The following is a 17,003-nucleotide window of genomic DNA, read 5'->3' on the forward strand; positions in this document are numbered from 1 at the left end:
GGCTCCAAAATTGCAAATCTTCGCACTTATGCAGTGATTAATCCCCTGCTCACATGGCTACATGACTGGGCAGAAGTTTCATTGAAATACAAAGGATATGTGGGTGTTAGCTCCTGTGATTTGGAATTCTTTATTTTATATAATATATTATATTGGATTAAAAAGTAAAACAATTTAAATTGTTCACTATAAATATATTGAACTAATATTTACATCTCCAGTGTCTATCTAAACTATAGTAAACTTTGTGATGGCTGTTGATGAAACACACATGGGGCATGATCTATAAAATTACCAGAAGTTCCTGAGAATCTCATGTAACATGTCCTTGCTCCACTGATAAATACTGCTATGTGTAATCAATAGTTAATGATTGTGTACCGCACAAGAAGTTTATTGAAAAGGTCACATTTATTTATTCAGCCTTTTTTGCGGGTTTCATTTACCTGCTTCCTTGGGAATTATTCTTAAAATTTCATATAAATTGATGGCAATGTTGCAAATTAAATAATGATTTATATATTATATTTATTATAAGATTTCCTTTTTATATAATGGAGGGGGATGCAGCAGGAATAAGTTGTATTAGACTGAGCTGTGTGCTGTGAGTTGGGAGGTGTGGGACTGAGAGGGGAATATTTTGTCGGAGGAGCAGTAATGCTGCATCACATCCACGTAAATTGCCTGGCACAAGGGGTAGGAGACTGTTAATAAATTCCTGTTGCTAAAATAATTTGAGTCACTTTATAAATTCAGTAGGCATTTTAAGTGCCAGTTGATGAGAAATAAATCGGCGAACAAACCAAAACATTATTAAAATAAATCTGCAATCAAAATCGAGCATGATAAGCACTTAATCATAGGGGAAGCTTTATCAGGACTTCAACGACAGTTTTCTGTTGTACAAGCCCTGTAATAATTGCAATTACTGGTAATGGGGGGCATTACAATAAAAGATAGCTTATGTCCACATCTGCACAGAGTAAAAATCTAGCACCAATAAAATAAAAATGGATTACAAAAAAAATTAGCAATTTTGACAACTAGTTTTAATGAGTTGAAATGAAAAATATGCAGTTTTTAAAGCCAAAACCAGAAGTGGGTTTAATAAAATGGTGGAGCAGTTGACCTTTATTTGCTTCTACCGTTAAATAACTCACTAGTGCTGCCATGGCATTTGTACATTAGTAATAAAGTTGTAGAAAAGGTTCTATTGGTAGAAGCCCTATTTCCCTATCCAGAATTGGGTTAGGAAAACATTGCCTCTTTTGCTACCTTGTGAGGCAGCCCCTTTAACAACCAGCATGACTTTCAGGAAGCCTAAATACATGATGCGGCATTAAAGGGAATGAAATCTACAGTAAGGGAGAAAGAAGTTGGGCCTAAAATGCATTAAATTGCAGAGGTCTGCCTTACCGTGCCCCCTACCTATATCAGAGGAAGGTGTGGTGGAACAAAAGGCTCTTATTCCCCTGTCCCTATTATGGGGGCTTTGGATATTATTATCAGGGTTTAGATAACCGCATTTCGTTAGACTGGTAAGAATTTGTTTTGCAAATTACCTCTAGAAGCCAATAATATGTTTATATAGGACAGTGTCTTAGCATTGTTACTCAATATAGTTTCTGTAAAACTCTCTGGGGATATTTTCAGTCGAGGTTACCATAAAGAAACGGATGAAAAATATTTGTAAATTTTTTTTTTTTTTGGTATTTTTCCAAAGTAAGCAAAAATTCTAACAAGGCAGATTCTTGTAAACCTTTTAGAATGATTCTTGTAAGTAGCGACAAGTTTTTCAGGAACCACATTCAAGCAAAGGGAAAGCAGAAGTGACCTCATCAGTTCTTTCCTTCTTTTAATTGTAAATGGTTCAGCCAATGGTTCAGTGACTCAGCCTTATTAACGGGAGATGCTATGTCCAAAAAAAATCCTTGAGTTTCCCTCTAATGCAAAATCTTATTTTGGAATAGCTGTGTGACAACTGCATTAGCCACCATAACAACCCTTAATTGGTTGTTACTTGGCTTTCCCAGAATCCAAAGGGTTGCACTTGCATTAATGGACCCCGATCCAGTAAAATGACTGCCCTTTTTATTCACATCACTGCTGCAGAACAAGCCAAAATATTAGTTTCCACCTTTCATTCCCAGAAGCTGATAAAAAAGTCTTGGACTTGAAGATGGACTCCTAGCCTCAGTATTTTGAGTGATTGCAGGGGAAGCAGTGTATCCCAAAGATAGGTGCCCTAAATAAACTGTGATCTGGCAATGCTGGTCATGACATCGGGGATCGATTTCCTTTTTCTTTCAGAGGGTCCGACTTGCCCACACTGCAAAATGAGAGGGTCTGTGCCTTTTAAATGTACTTCATGTGACTTCTACTGTTGCAAAGCATGCTGGGATCAGCTCCTAAAGGTTTGACATCTTTGGCTGCTGGGAGGGAAGAGGGTGTATGTTCAACTTTTAAAAGTATCACATTCAAGTTTAATGTTGTGTTAGTTTACATATTCTCCAGCACATTTTATAATGTTTTATTTATTTTTAATTATTTACAGACGAACAAGTCTTGTCCTACCTGCAGAATTGATATCAAGAAGCGTCAGCTGGGGCAGATGTTTTTCCTAGCGCCCTCTTGAGGTCATAGACTGTTACCGCAGAATATGGACAAACCATTTTTCTGGTCCTGCAGTCCATTGCCAAAGGACTCTACCTCACTTCAAGTTGTATGGAGGAGATGTGTCATATGAATTTGATGCAGTTAATCTAAGAAATGGGCAGAAAATCTCAACAATATAGCTCCCTTTTTGGTGTTTCCTTCTCATTCATCAGTACAGTAAATACAGTGATAAATCTGCTGAGTTGAGCCAAGTTGACACTTGAGTTTTGGTTCCATCAACATCTTAAATAAATTAGTGCAATAACCAGCGTTAATTTTAAATAACAGGTGCATAACTTTCAAAATCCTTCCCAATGTTGATTTCTATGGAGTACAAAAGGTGAATGGGAAACTAATGAAAACTATGGTATTGCAGTTAAGAGTCTTAAAATACCACCACCCTTTTACTGCATGTGCTATAGTTTGAAAGCACTTTATGTTAAAGACACAATATGTGGTTCCAAATGATCAAACATTCTAGAAAAACAAATAGTTTTAGAAAAGTGGATAAAGTCAGGTGTTCACATGTGCAGTGAGGTACAGGAGCAGAACAAACTTCAAAGGGTCGTCCAGTAGTTGTGACTTCTTTCTTCTATGAACAGTGCCACGCGTGACTATGGTTTGGGCCAGTATTGCAGCACAGCTGTTTAGAGAAGAATAGAGCTTGGTCACAATAACACGCAGTGCTCGTGATCAGGAGCCGTCTCTGGAAGAAATCTCTGGACGGCTCTTTAATGGAAGCCCCAAATGTTCTAAATGATGCAGCCCAAAACAACCCATCTCTACCAATGGAGTCTATTTGATTAAAGTTTACTAGTAGATGTGTCCTAATAACTTCTTTTATTATAACATTATGTGCTGCAATCGCAGAAATATAGAATTATAAAAGTTACTACCCTGCAGCGCTCAGGCTAATTTCATTGTTTTTTATAGTGTTGAACTGGTTACGTACAAAGGTCTTTCCTCATGTTTCCTATCACCAGTTCTGAAAGGTTTGCGATTGATTTTTCACTGACCCCTGGCTGCAGGCGGCTCCAGGATCGGGACATTAAACAGCGAATGATGACAGGGCGAGTCATTACCTACACACAGATCAGTGATGCATGTGGATATGGCCTCTTGTTTGTGGATTAAATTTTGTACATTTTGTAATAAATTCTATAAGAAAATGTGTGCAATTTATTTGGATAAATTGTCACAATGTTATGCTTAATTTGGACTATTTCTCAACAGGGAGTTGCTTTTCAGGTGTTTGTTTTTGTTAGTCTTATCCAAAACTACATTCACAGTTCTCCTGGCCTCCTATTATCAGTTTGACTATAACATGAACAGCTCCCAACTCTCATTGTCATATTCAACTGAAATACACCTTAATGTGAAGGTGTTACCAGCTTTTACAGAACTACACAAACAGGTAGTGGATGAAATATACATTTCCACTTATATTTTAAAACTTGTCTCTTCAGCAGGGACGCAACATAGGAAATTTTTTGCATGGGCCCCCCTTTAATTAAAAAATATACATATTTGTAGACTCGCACATTTTTTAGAATTACACATTTAAACACAGATTTATATGCAGTATTTATATACACTTCTCTATGCACAGATTTATATACATACATATACACACAGATACAGTTCTACACTCATATACACACGTCGGCACTCTTAACCGCTTAATGAACGCCCTGTTTGGCACCGGGATCGTAAAAACCATGACTGCAGCGTATAAGTATATCCCCCGCATATCGGACCCCCCTGGTGAGCTTAGCGGGGAATCCAATCCTTCCTGCTGCAACCCCGGGGTCTGGTGCGTGCCATCATCATGCTGGGCTCTGCCTCCTGGCGGGACCCAGCTGGAACGGAGTATGTGTAAGCATGCTCAGTTACTCACATAGTACACTTGTATTGCAGTGTAAGGGTTTGAACAAGCAATCGGATGTTCAAGCCCCAGTGTGGAAACATTTTAAAATGTAAAAGACAGTAAAAATAATTTTATTAAAATAAGACCCCTAATCAGCCCAATTACCGTATATTCCGGCGTATAAGACGAGTTTTGAAGACAGAAAAATCTTCTATCTTCTCTGGGGTCATCTTATACGCCGGTAATCCCGACCGCCCGCCGTGTATTCACTGCGGCGGTCGGTTCGCGCTGCATGGAGAGGGCTCACGGGCTGAGCCTCTCCATAGCCGGTAAGTCTTTGCTGCATATTGCAGCAAAGGCTTACCGGTAACACCCGCGATTGGTGCTAGCACCGATCGCGGGTGTTTTCACAGCGTGGGCTGCCGGCAGCCTCAAAAAGATAGCGGCGCATGGGCGCCGCCATCTTACCTGGGATCGCCGCTCCCCGTGACGTCATCGATCCGTCTCCATGGTAGCCTCGGGTCTTCCGAAGACCCAAGGCTATTTCGTTTTAACCGCTTCATTACAATGTGCTGATGGCACATTGTAATGAATGAGGAAAATCCCCATATACTGCCATACTGTAGTATGGCAGTATATGGTAGGATCGATCAGACAACCTAGGATTAAAGTACCCTAGGGAGTCTGAAAAATAGTATAAATAAAAATTTTAAAAAAGTTTAAAAAAAAAATTATAATAAAAATACCTAAAATTTCAAATCACCCCCTTTCCCTAGAACTGATATAAATAGTAAACAGTAAAAATCATAAACACATCAGGTATCAAAATATGATCACGGTTTTTCAATGCATTTAACCCCATAACGGAAAATAGCGCCCAAAGTCGAAAATGGCACTTTTTGAAAATTTTTTAGAAATATAAAAAAATCTATAAAAAGTGATCAAAAGGTTGTACAGTCCTAAAAATGATATCATTGAAAATATTATCAAATTTCGCAAAAAATTACACCACCCACAGCTCCATGCACCAAAGTATAAAAAAGTTATTAGCGCCAGAAGTTGGCAAAATCAAAAAAATAATTTTTGTACAGGAGGTTTTCATTTTTGTAAATGTATGAAAACATTATAAAACCTATACAAATGTGTTATCCCCGTGATCAAACCAACCCAAAGAATAAAGTAGACATGTCATTTGGGGCGCTCAGTGAAAGACGTAATATCCAAGCCCATAAGAAAATGGCGCAAATGCGTTTTTTCACGATTTTCATTGCATTTGGAATTTTTTTCCCGCTTCTGAGTACATGGCATGGAATATTTAATAAAATAAAAATTTAAGGTACAGTATGGTAACATTTACAGTAAAATTGGCGATGGTAATGTTGTTGTTGTATGCCTTATGTTTATGAGTGACAGTTTTCCTGCTATATACCTGCATGTCATAAGAATTGAAATTAAAAAAGGGACCATGTTAAATTCAAATCAGTTTTTTAAAAAAAAATTTACCGGTGTTTTGTATGCGTTGGAAAAGGGGTAGTCTTATACGGCGAATATATTTTAAACTCTATATTTAAACAGGAAAGTAGGGGGGGTTGTCTTATACACCAGGTCATCTTATACGCCGCAATATACGGTACATATAAAATACAAATAAAGTATATAAAATATATATACATATTTGGTATCACCGTGTCCATATTAATCTGTACAATAAATCTAAATCAACATTAAACCTGCTCGGTGAATGACCCAAAAAAAAAAAAAAAAACACGAAAAACTTCCTGTAGTATACAATTTTTCATCAAATACCCTCCCTAAAAATGTTCTAAGAAGTGATCAAAAAAAGTTACATGCCCTAATGATATGACTGAAAAGAACAACTTGCTAAAAATAAGCACTCACCTAGAACTGTCAACAGAAAAACAAAGAAGTTATGGCCCTGAAAAGTTTGCCTAGTAAAAATGAGCAAAGATAAGAAAAACTATATAAATGAGGTATCACTGTAATCGTAGTGAACCAGAGAATATTTATTTTTATGTTACGGTCAGTGGGGTAAAAAGTGCTAAAAATCCTAAATAAACATGGATAATTTTGTATGGGGGTCTATAGCTTATTCATGAGATTTTATTAACTTTTTCATGGGGGAAACAAAATTACATTGTATCTCGTCCCGCAAATAATAAGCCCTCATATGTTCACATTGAATAAAACCAAAAAATAAAAAAAATTATAGCTTGTACATTGTGACAATACAAATCTGCTGTGAATGACACCACTTTCATTCTATGCCCGGCCGTGCTCCCATACAGCAGTTACCACCACATATGGGGTATCAATACACTCGGGAGAGTTTGGACATCAAACTTTGCAGAGCGTTTCATCATTTAATTATTTCTGAAACTGTCAGTTTTGGCCTAAATGAATTTATTTTCCAAAAAAATTAAAAAGTTTCTAAATCACAGGTCCATGTTGTTTTAACCCAAGTGAAACACTTAAAGGGTTAATAGACCTAGTAGAAGTTGTTTTACATACATTGAGGGGTGGAGTCTCTACAGTGGGGTAATTTATGGGGTTTTACTATTATTTAGGCCCTTCAAAGTTACTTAAAAGCTGAGTTTCCCCTCGAAATGTGAGTTTTGGCGATTTTCATGAAAATGAGTAAAATGGCACCTAAAGTTCTGCGCCTCATAACATCCTAGAAAAAGGAGAGGATGCATAAAATATCATCCCAACATGAAGCAGATATTCTGGAAGTGTTGGTTATCAAGCTTTTAAGGTAGTTTTACTTCCTTTCTGGAAAGCAGAACATTTCAAATTTTAAAAACTAACTTTTCACATTTTTTTTTTTTTTCAGACTGACTAGCAAAACATATCACTTAAATTTTACAACTAATATGATATGTGTCACGAGAAAACACTCTCAAAACCACCTGGATATGTTAAAGCGTTCTGAAGTTATAGCCAATTATTGTGACACATGTCAGATTCCAAAAAATAGAGTCTGGTAACTAACTAAGCTGAAAACAAGAGTCAGTGATAAGGGGTTAAACACAACCATACATTTATACACTCATACATACAGTATATACACATCAAATACACAAACATACAGTATATACATATTCATACTTGCTGATATAGTATATACACAGAACATATACATACAATCAAAATATACCTTATACACAGTATATACGGTATATTCACTCCATACATCATATTAACACACGCTCCATATACACACATACAACATAAACACACCATACATGTTGTGCATACAGCGTATACTTATCCATACATTTATACACACATGTATGTACAGGCAGTCCCCGGGTTACATACAAGATAGGGTCTGTAGGTTTGTTCTTAAGTTGAATTTGTATGTAAGTCGGAACTGTATATTTTATCATTGTAATCCCAGCCAGAACTTTTTAGGTCTCTGTGACAATTGGATTTTAAAAATGTTGGGTTGTCATAAGAATCAGGATTAACACTAAAGCTTCATTACAGACACCAGTGATAACTGTTACCGCTGATCATTGTAGCCTAGGACTAAAGTACAGTAAATTACCAATATCCAGAGGTCTGTTTGTAACTAGGGGTCCAGTGGCGTAACTAGGAGAGGCAGGGCCCCATAGCAGATTTCTGCATGGGGCCCCCCTCCCGCTAAAAAAAAAATATTCATGCATACAGACACGTTTATGCAATCACACACATTGATACACTTAAATACATACACATAACATTCTACACTCACTTTTATGTACTCGTACACACATACGTATACACTCATATGCACAAGTTTATGTACTCATATATATATTTATACACTAACATATACAGTATATACAAACTCAAACTGTATATACATACAGTATATATACATCAAAGTTTCATATATACATACATATAGCATACATACACACATGCGCTAAAATTCCCCGAAACGCACTGAAATAAACCGAGCCGGGCTGAGTGAAGGTAAGTGCAAGCTCCGCAACACATTTTTTTTTAAAAATGTGGCGGTCTTTACGAATCCGTCAAGTTTTCGTTCGGCCATGCCCCCGATTTCCGTCGCGTGCATGCCAGCGCCGATGCGCCACAATCAAATCGTGTGCGCCAAAATCCCGGGGCAATTCAGGGGAAATCGGCGCAAATCGGAAATATTCGGGTAACATGTCGTGAAACCGCGAATCGGGCCCTTAGTAAATGACCCCCATTCTTTTACATAAGGTATACACCCACTGTGTATACACATATATATACAGTATATACAGCAGATACACCATATAGATATAAATATTTATATGCATGTGTCTACATACAGTTTATACACATACACACATACTGCGCATACATGCAATATATACACAAATACATACGGTATATACAGAATATACACACATACATACAGTATATACTGTACACACACATACAGCATATACACACACACAGTATATACTGTACAGCACATACACACAGCACATACACATAAATACAGCACATAGATACATACGTACAGTATATACATATAGCACATACACATAAATACAGCACATATAGATACATACGTACAGTATATACATATAGCACATACACATAAATACAGCACATATAGATACATACGTACAGTATATACATACAGCACATACAGCATACATACATCAATCTACATATATATATGGGACTTACTTACATTTTCTGTAGACAGGCCGCTGTGCAGTGGGAGGCTGTGTCTTCGGAAAGCTGCGGAAGAAGGCCGCGACTGCGGTAAGCCGGTCAGTCACCCGGGCACAGATGGAGTGGGCCGGCCGTGCCGCTGTGTAGAGACAGGGCAGCGGAAGCCGCCAACGGACTAGGCCCTGCGGCCGCAGAAGAAGTGGACGGGCCGGGGGACCGTGAAGACACTAGGCCGCGGAATTAGTTGGCTGGCCGGGCGGCCGCACACAGACTGGGGCTGGCGAACGCGGCCGCGGATAGAACAGGCGGGGCCAGCCCTAGAAGAAGTGTCCATGCCATGCGGCCGCTGCTGGGGCCGTCGGGGAGGTCGCGCCAAAAGTAGTGGGCGGGCTGAGTGGCCACAAATGAAGAGGCCAAGTCGGTCAGCCCACAGATGAGGTGGGCAGACAGAGGGACGGCACAGGGGCCCGTATTATTGTCCAAGGGCGGTCCCATCGTCACAGTAAGCATTTATAAGTTTTGCCTCGGCTGTTCATCCCGGGCCCCTGTGCCGCCCGGGCCCCGTAGCAAGTGCTACGGCTGCTACGGCTATTGTTATGCCACTGTAGGGGTCGTATGTAAGTCAAGTGTTCTTAAGTAGGGGACCGCCTGTACTCTGTTTCGGGCAGTCTTCTTATGCCAGGGCTCAGTGGCTACTGACCACTGTGCAAGCACTTGTGGCATGAAGGAGGGCACGGCAGCAGGGGAGTGGTCCTGCGCAGGACGTTCCTGTCCCCACAGCGGTCCAGTCTGTGCAGCCAGCAACTTTTCATACATGAATAGTCCCTGGCTGGACTTATTTCTATGCCAAGTCCTACACGGCATACACAGCGCAGCCACCCACTGGATACATCAGACAGCCCAAGCCTTGTAGGAGCGGTGGGGCTGTCATACACTGACGCACGAGCATATGATAAATAACCCTTATAAAGTATATACACACACTATGTAGGTATACATACATTTATACACGCGTACAGTACATACACACGTTCCTGTAGCAGCTGCCATGGCTGTTACCCATGTAGTTACAACCCATTCAAATGGAAATGCACTGAGAAGCCTGGGAGGGGTGGAGGTCACATCAGACACCCTTATCCTTGGCTGTGTAATAACTAGAACTAGTTCATTGTAAAGATGAGAATATAAGCTGAAGTGGTCTAAAGCAGAAGTGGCATGAATAATTAAGCTGCAAAGCAGGGCCTCTCAGTTCAACCTTTTCTAAAGGAAGAGTTGATTTTTTCTCCACGTCCCAAAATAACCCCTTAATGACCTGGCCCTTTTTAGTTTTTTCACTTCCATTTTTCATTCCCCACCTTCAAAAATCTATAACTTTTTTATTTTTCCATGTAAAGAGCTGTGCGATGGCTTGTTTTCTACCTAACAAATTGCACTTTGTAGTGATAGTATTTTAATTTTCCATGTCGTGTACTGGGAAGCGGGAACAAAATCCCAAATACAGTGAAAATGGTGAAAAAACGCATTTGGGCCGCTTTCTTGTGGGCTTGGATTTTACGGCTTTCACTGTGCGCCCCAAATGACATGTCTACTTTATTCTTTGGGGACACTAAACTGGTATAGGTTTTATTATGTTTTCATACATTTACAAAAATTAAAACCACCAAATTTTTTTTTTTTATTTTGCCATGTTCTGGCGCTAATAACTTTTTCATACTTTGGTGTATGGAGCTGTGGGTGGTGTAATTTTTTGTGACTTTTGATGACGTTTTCATTGCTCTAATTTTTAGGACTGTACGACCTTTTGATCACTTTTTTGTGCCATTTTGAAAAATAAAATCAATAAAGTGCCATTTTTTTACTTTGGACGCTATTTTCCGTTACACGGTTAAACTCAGTGAAAAAACGTTATTATATTTTGATAGATCAGGCATTTTCGGACGCGGCGATACCTAATGTGTTTATGATTTTTACTGTTTATTAATATTTATATTAGTTCTAGGGAAAGGGGGTGATTTGAATTTTTGGGGGTTTTTTAGTATAATTTTTTATTTTTACTATTTTTCAGACTCCCTAGGGTACTTTAACCCTAGATTGTCTGATCGATCCTAACATATACTGCCATATTACAATATGGCAGTATATGGGGATTTTCCTCCCTATTCATTACAATGTGCTGATAGCACATTGTGATTATAGGGTTAATACAAATAGAGAACATGGCACACACCAAACTGGTTTTCTTAAATTTTTTTATTTTTAGCGTTTTCAACGTATAATTCACACAGTGGAGCCTTCACCGTAGAAATTGAACAAAAGTTATATAATTCTATACAGATCAGAGGTAATATACGACGTTTCGGTCATCACGACCTTTGTCAAGCATGATCTGGCAATGTCTGCAGTAGTAGGTAGGAGAGTGGTGTGTGCCATGTTCTCTATGTGGATTATGGATGGACTGAGAATCCTACATTGAGCACCACCCATACATGGTGTGCGGTCACTACTGTTTCTACGTGATAGGGTTAATACAAGTCAGCCTCGGGTATTCGGAAAACCTGAGGCTGTCATGGCGATAGAACGCCACTCCCCGATGATGTCACCTACGGTGCTTCTTCTTTGGTTCCACTACAACCTTTCTCTTGGTGAGTCCATACTATTCAGGGACCAGATCTTTTCATGTCACGTTTCTATTTTTGTGTTGTTATGATTATCTGGTGATACATATATTCCCCACGGTTATGTAAGACTCACAGGTTTAGGTCCAGTTATTTTTAGACAGATATATAATCCAGGAGTGTCCTCTACCATTTTGCATTGACACATTCATTTTTTACACATTTTAACAATAAGAACATTAAAAGTTACATTTTATTCACCAAAATGGAGACATTGCTAAAATAGGGTGGTTTTAAAGGGTAACAACCTAGCACTGATTGTGGATGAGCGGACCCATTAAAAAGGTTAATATAATCTGGACCTGAATACTGATGGTTCTGCTTATCACTATTTATTTGCACTTGAGATTGGAAACTTTTTTTTTTAAACAAATAAATTAGTGTGTTTTTATATAAGAAATAAAAAGTGACAAAAGGCAGATAAGGGGAGCTTCTGGTATTAATAATGACTGTAATGTGTTTATTAACTTTATTTAATGTTGATCAAAGATAAAAATGTGATCTTGGGACAAATATTGAGAGGGTATAATGTAAGGAAAAGTAATAAAAGTTACTCAATTTATTGGGATTGTCGAGAGTAAAAGGTCTTGTTTTTTTCCCCACGCAAACCATGCCACCACAGTCTGCGGAAGATGATGGTGCTGTTTCTGGAAATGAAAGTGGGGGCAAAATCTGATTACTTAATAACTTCCACATGAAGAAAATGAGTAATTGTGAAGATTATATGTCAAAACACAATCCAAAAACAGAAGTAAAAAAAAAATTCTGCACTGAAAAGTTTTTTTTTTACTGGAATCTTTAAATATCAAAATGTTATTTATAAGTGATTACAAAATTTAAGGTAAAAGAATAAATAAATTGGGGAAATATAATAAATTAGTCTCTAATTCCCAATCAGGATGTCTCTAGCCTATATACAAGATGAAATACAGTGGGCATGGACGTCTTTAGGTTCCATTTGATATCTTGCACCACATTTGACCAAAGGTGTTGCGCTAATCCTGTGCATTCTGCACCCTTGTGGGTCCTTAAAGGGGTATTCCCATCTGGGCATTTTAATTTAATTAATTTGCCACATGTAAACATTTCTTCAGTTGGAGAGATACAGCAGCTCCAGGCAGCCATGTTACAGCAGAACATGTCAGGTACATGTATGGCTGATGTCTGTGTCTCTCACCTGTATATTAGGAGGATGCAGCATGTCAGCAGATGACATACACACACTAGCCATGCTTTACTATACATTACACACAGACATGAGCAGGGGGAGGAGAGGGGAGGGGTAACAGGGGTGACATCACTGCCTCTGACCATGTGACCAGCCTCATTTACATAATAAAAAATAGATGATTTTACAATGATTAATGTATGAAATAACTAGATAAAGGCTGGGATGGGATCCTTGTGAGCTGCTCCAACAGGTAGAGGTGACAGGACAAGTGACACAGACCTGATGACAGGTGTCCTTTAAATTAAATCTGGCCCCACATATACAGCCATCCCAGCTTATTTATATACCGTACTTCATATACAGTTTAGATACAGCCTCCCTTATAGTTACCCCAGTTTAATTACTATCTGGAAAACCATATTCATATTTCTCCCCAGTTTGATGATATAGAGTGTCCAATGTAGCCTCCTCCTCCAGTTTAATTACTTTTTTGGCCCATCTCATTCAGAAGCCCCCCCCCCCTCCTGTCAGTTATATACATCCTCCTAAATAGCCACCTCCCATTTATATTATATATAGTCCATATATACCCCCATCAATCTTATTTATATACAGAGGCCCCCCAGTAAAAATAGTATATGTCCCCCATATGGATATACTGTTTATATATATTTATATATTATATATATATGATTCCTCTCCGTTTCATCAATACTTTACCAGCAAAAATACAGGCCATTTGTTCTCACACTGCGCGTCTCCCTTCTCCTCGCGGCTCTTGTCAGCGGGGGCGCTGTTGCGGTTGTTCAGCCTTCGGGGGAAGATGTTCCAGCCAGCACACACTGCGTGTTGGACGCATCAAACTCACTCATGTGCAAGTGGTATTACATACAGCCAGTGAAATAAGTATTGAAATGTCATCAATTTTCAAAGTAAATGTACTTCTAAAAGTGCTAGCAGATGTTGGTAACAATCCATCCAATCCACACTGACATAGAAATCAAGCAATGAAAGGCCATAAGGTTGTGTGTAATAATAAAAAATGTAAAAAAGTCATTTGTCCTTACTTATGCCAATGCCATATGCTGAAAAACAGCCTCACAACTTTGTCACAACCTCCGAAACTCATTGGTTGGTATGTTGGTTTTTTTTGAGCCATATGCAGTGCCTTTTATGGCAACCAAAGAGCTCACTGTGGGGAGACTATATTCTTCTAGTATTTGACAGGCTTTTCTTAATGATGTTGAACATGTCATTGAATATGTTTTTGTTCAGTAATGGAGTCTTGCATAGTGAGCTTGGATACAGGCCGGAGGTTGAGTGCATTACTTCAGGTTTTCTTTTAAACAATTGTACCTTTCTGTAGCTTTTTATGGGGACAATTTCGCACCTTTAGAAATCTATTTGGGGACTTGTTCAATACTTATTTAACTCTCTTTATCTGCTTACCCAGGCAGAAATCCAACATCAGATATTGTGCCTTTAGATATATCTCATGCTAACAGCCTAAAACCTGTAAACTCTGAAGATATTTTCACCATGGTTCATCTTGTGTGTTGGATTTGGTGGATTTGCTAGTTATAATTTACCTGGGCAAGTTCTGGGGTCCAGTGCTGCTGGGGGGGGGGGGGGGGGTTGGAGGTCCACACGTCCGTACCTCAGTCCCCAGCAGCCTGGAAACATCGGGTGAGGGTGGCTATAAATAATGAATTAATGGGAAGATGTATAAAATTGATGGGGGTTGTATACAATTAAACTACAAGGGGGACGTATATAAAATAACCATAACAGGGCTGTTAGGAAATGATAAACTAGGGAATATTTAGTTACAGTAGTATCAGAATTTTTAATGCCGCCACATGAGTTCACTGCAAAGGGGCCCACAAAGGCTCTATTGCCCAGGGCCTACTGAAACCTGCAGCTGGCCCTGATAAAACCTTTAATAAATGTTGTACCGTATATACTTGTGCATAAGCCGAGTTTTTCAGCACAAAAAATGTGCTGAAAAACCTCACCTTGGCTTATACACGAGTCAATTAAAAAAAAAAAACTTACATACTCACCCTCCAGCGCCCTGATGCTCCACGCGACTACCAATCCTCAGCGCGGCTCCCCTTCTATCTTATCTATGCTGTAGAAGCAGAGAAGTATCCATGCAATCCGCCGGTCGGTAGATTGCGTGGACACATCTCTGTCGGTTACTACACCGTAGAGAAGAAAGAAGAGGGGCCACCAGGACCCGCGCCGATGATCGGGAGCCGTGTGGAGCATCGGGGCGCCAGAGGGTGAGTATGTACGTTTTTTTTTTTTTTTATGTGCTGGGCTGGCTGGCTGTATATGTAAATGGGGGCTGGCTGTATACTACTGGGAGCTGGCAGGCTATGCGCTACAGGGGGCTGGCTGGCTGGCTATATAATGGAGGCTGTGACCAATGCATTTCCCACCCTCGGCTTATACTTGAGTCAATAGGATTTCCCAGTTTTGGTGGTACAATTAGGGCTCTCGGCTTATACTCGAGTATATTTGGTACATACTGAGTTTTGGCTCATTGTAATTTTCTAAATCTGTCCAAGGGTGTTTCATTATGACAAGAGTATTTTTGTTAGTATACTTTTTTGTTTCAAAACAATTTTCACTGAATCCCAACTGTACATATGGACAATCCTCAAAGGTGGACAGACAATTTCATGCAGAACATTCAGTCACAGTGTGGATATAAAAAATGGTAGTTAATTTCCACATGATATTATTTCAAGCAGTAACAACAACACAAGCAATCACTTATGCATTTCAGCTACTTGCATCAAGGGGCTTTCCATGCAAAAATAGAGATACAGACATCACAGGAATAAACTGGGACGCGAGGAATGACTCTTATGCTTGCTCACATGGGGAACTATATCATGCAGCAGAGCACAGTGTAAGCAAATAGTATGTAGCATTGTTTGACTTGCTCAACTGCTTTTGTTTCCTCTTTATCGATCCTGTGGATGAGCAGTGTATGGAGCCTGGGTGGGCAAATGCATGTGGACCTTTGTGGGCAGAGGATCTATTGCTCTTTTAATACCTCATGGTTGAATGCCTGGGTGTTCATGCTTATCGTCTATATATCTTTCATTTAATTGTCTAGTTATCTATCTCTTAAATCTAACATTTATCTATCTAGCTTTTTGTCTATCTTTTATCTTCTATCTTTTATCTCGCTTCTACTGTATCTATTTCTCATATCTATCTATCTTCTATAATTTTTCTATCGATATATAATCTACTTTATATTTCTGCATCTATAAATCTATATAATTTTTCATATTTATCAGTCTATCATCAATCATGTCTATCAGACCTATCATGTCTTATCTCCTATAGAATTCTCCTACAGTCCCATATTACAGAATGCATTCCCATACTACTGTTTGTAACCTACAAATTATTGTGCAGGGCTAAATGAGAGCCTCTTACTGACTGTGACTGGTCATAAAATATGTTTTATTTTAGGGCACATCTTTTAGTTTGCCTAGGGCCCCACTTTGTCTAAAACCGGCCTTGGGCTGAGAGAACAGGGTAAGCAGCACACAGGGAGGGGTTTTCCAGCTATGAAAGACTGAAGAACTGGAAAATGAAATGCCCCAGACAATGCACTATGGAGAGTTACAGTAACATTTGATCCCACAGGTTCTTTCCAAGAATGAACGCACAATAATTGGCACACAGTGCACACTGCGATTCATAGTGAGAAGTCAATATGTCAGTTGTGCCAAGTTTTCAGGTTGTAAGAACACCCTGCATGCTGCCCTAATCCTTTGTCTAGAAATTCAGCAAGGCTCAGAAGTGAAAGAGCACTTGTACTTTTGAGGGCTTTCTTGTTATTCGCGGGCAATGAATGGGTAATTTTAAGAGGGATTACAAAAATGAGCACTTGAATGCTGACCTATTTTAGAAACTAAATATCCTAAGGAAC

At 39.0% G+C, this 17,003-nt stretch overlaps 1 protein-coding gene across 6 annotated transcripts in view; it reads left to right on the forward strand.

Moving 5' to 3' along the window:
- RTEL1 (regulator of telomere elongation helicase 1) overlaps nt 1–3,824 on the forward strand; it is a 94,726-nt gene extending 90,902 nt beyond the window's left edge. For 5 of the 6 annotated variants that reach the window (XM_072110841.1, XM_072110843.1, XM_072110840.1 and 2 more), the window contains 2 exons: nt 2,311–2,414; nt 2,555–3,824. In XM_072110841.1, the coding sequence (XP_071966942.1) occupies nt 2,311–2,414; nt 2,555–2,635 (185 nt within the window). In that variant the 3' untranslated portion in view covers nt 2,636–3,824. The remainder of the gene's footprint in view (nt 1–2,310; nt 2,415–2,554) is intronic. The other variant, XM_072110842.1, reaches the window with a different exon arrangement.
- Nucleotides 3,825–17,003: the final 13,179 nt, after the last annotated feature.

Source organism: Engystomops pustulosus, chromosome 6 (genome assembly GCF_040894005.1).
Source record: "Engystomops pustulosus chromosome 6, aEngPut4.maternal, whole genome shotgun sequence".
Lineage (NCBI taxonomy): Eukaryota > Metazoa > Chordata > Amphibia > Anura > Leptodactylidae > Engystomops > Engystomops pustulosus.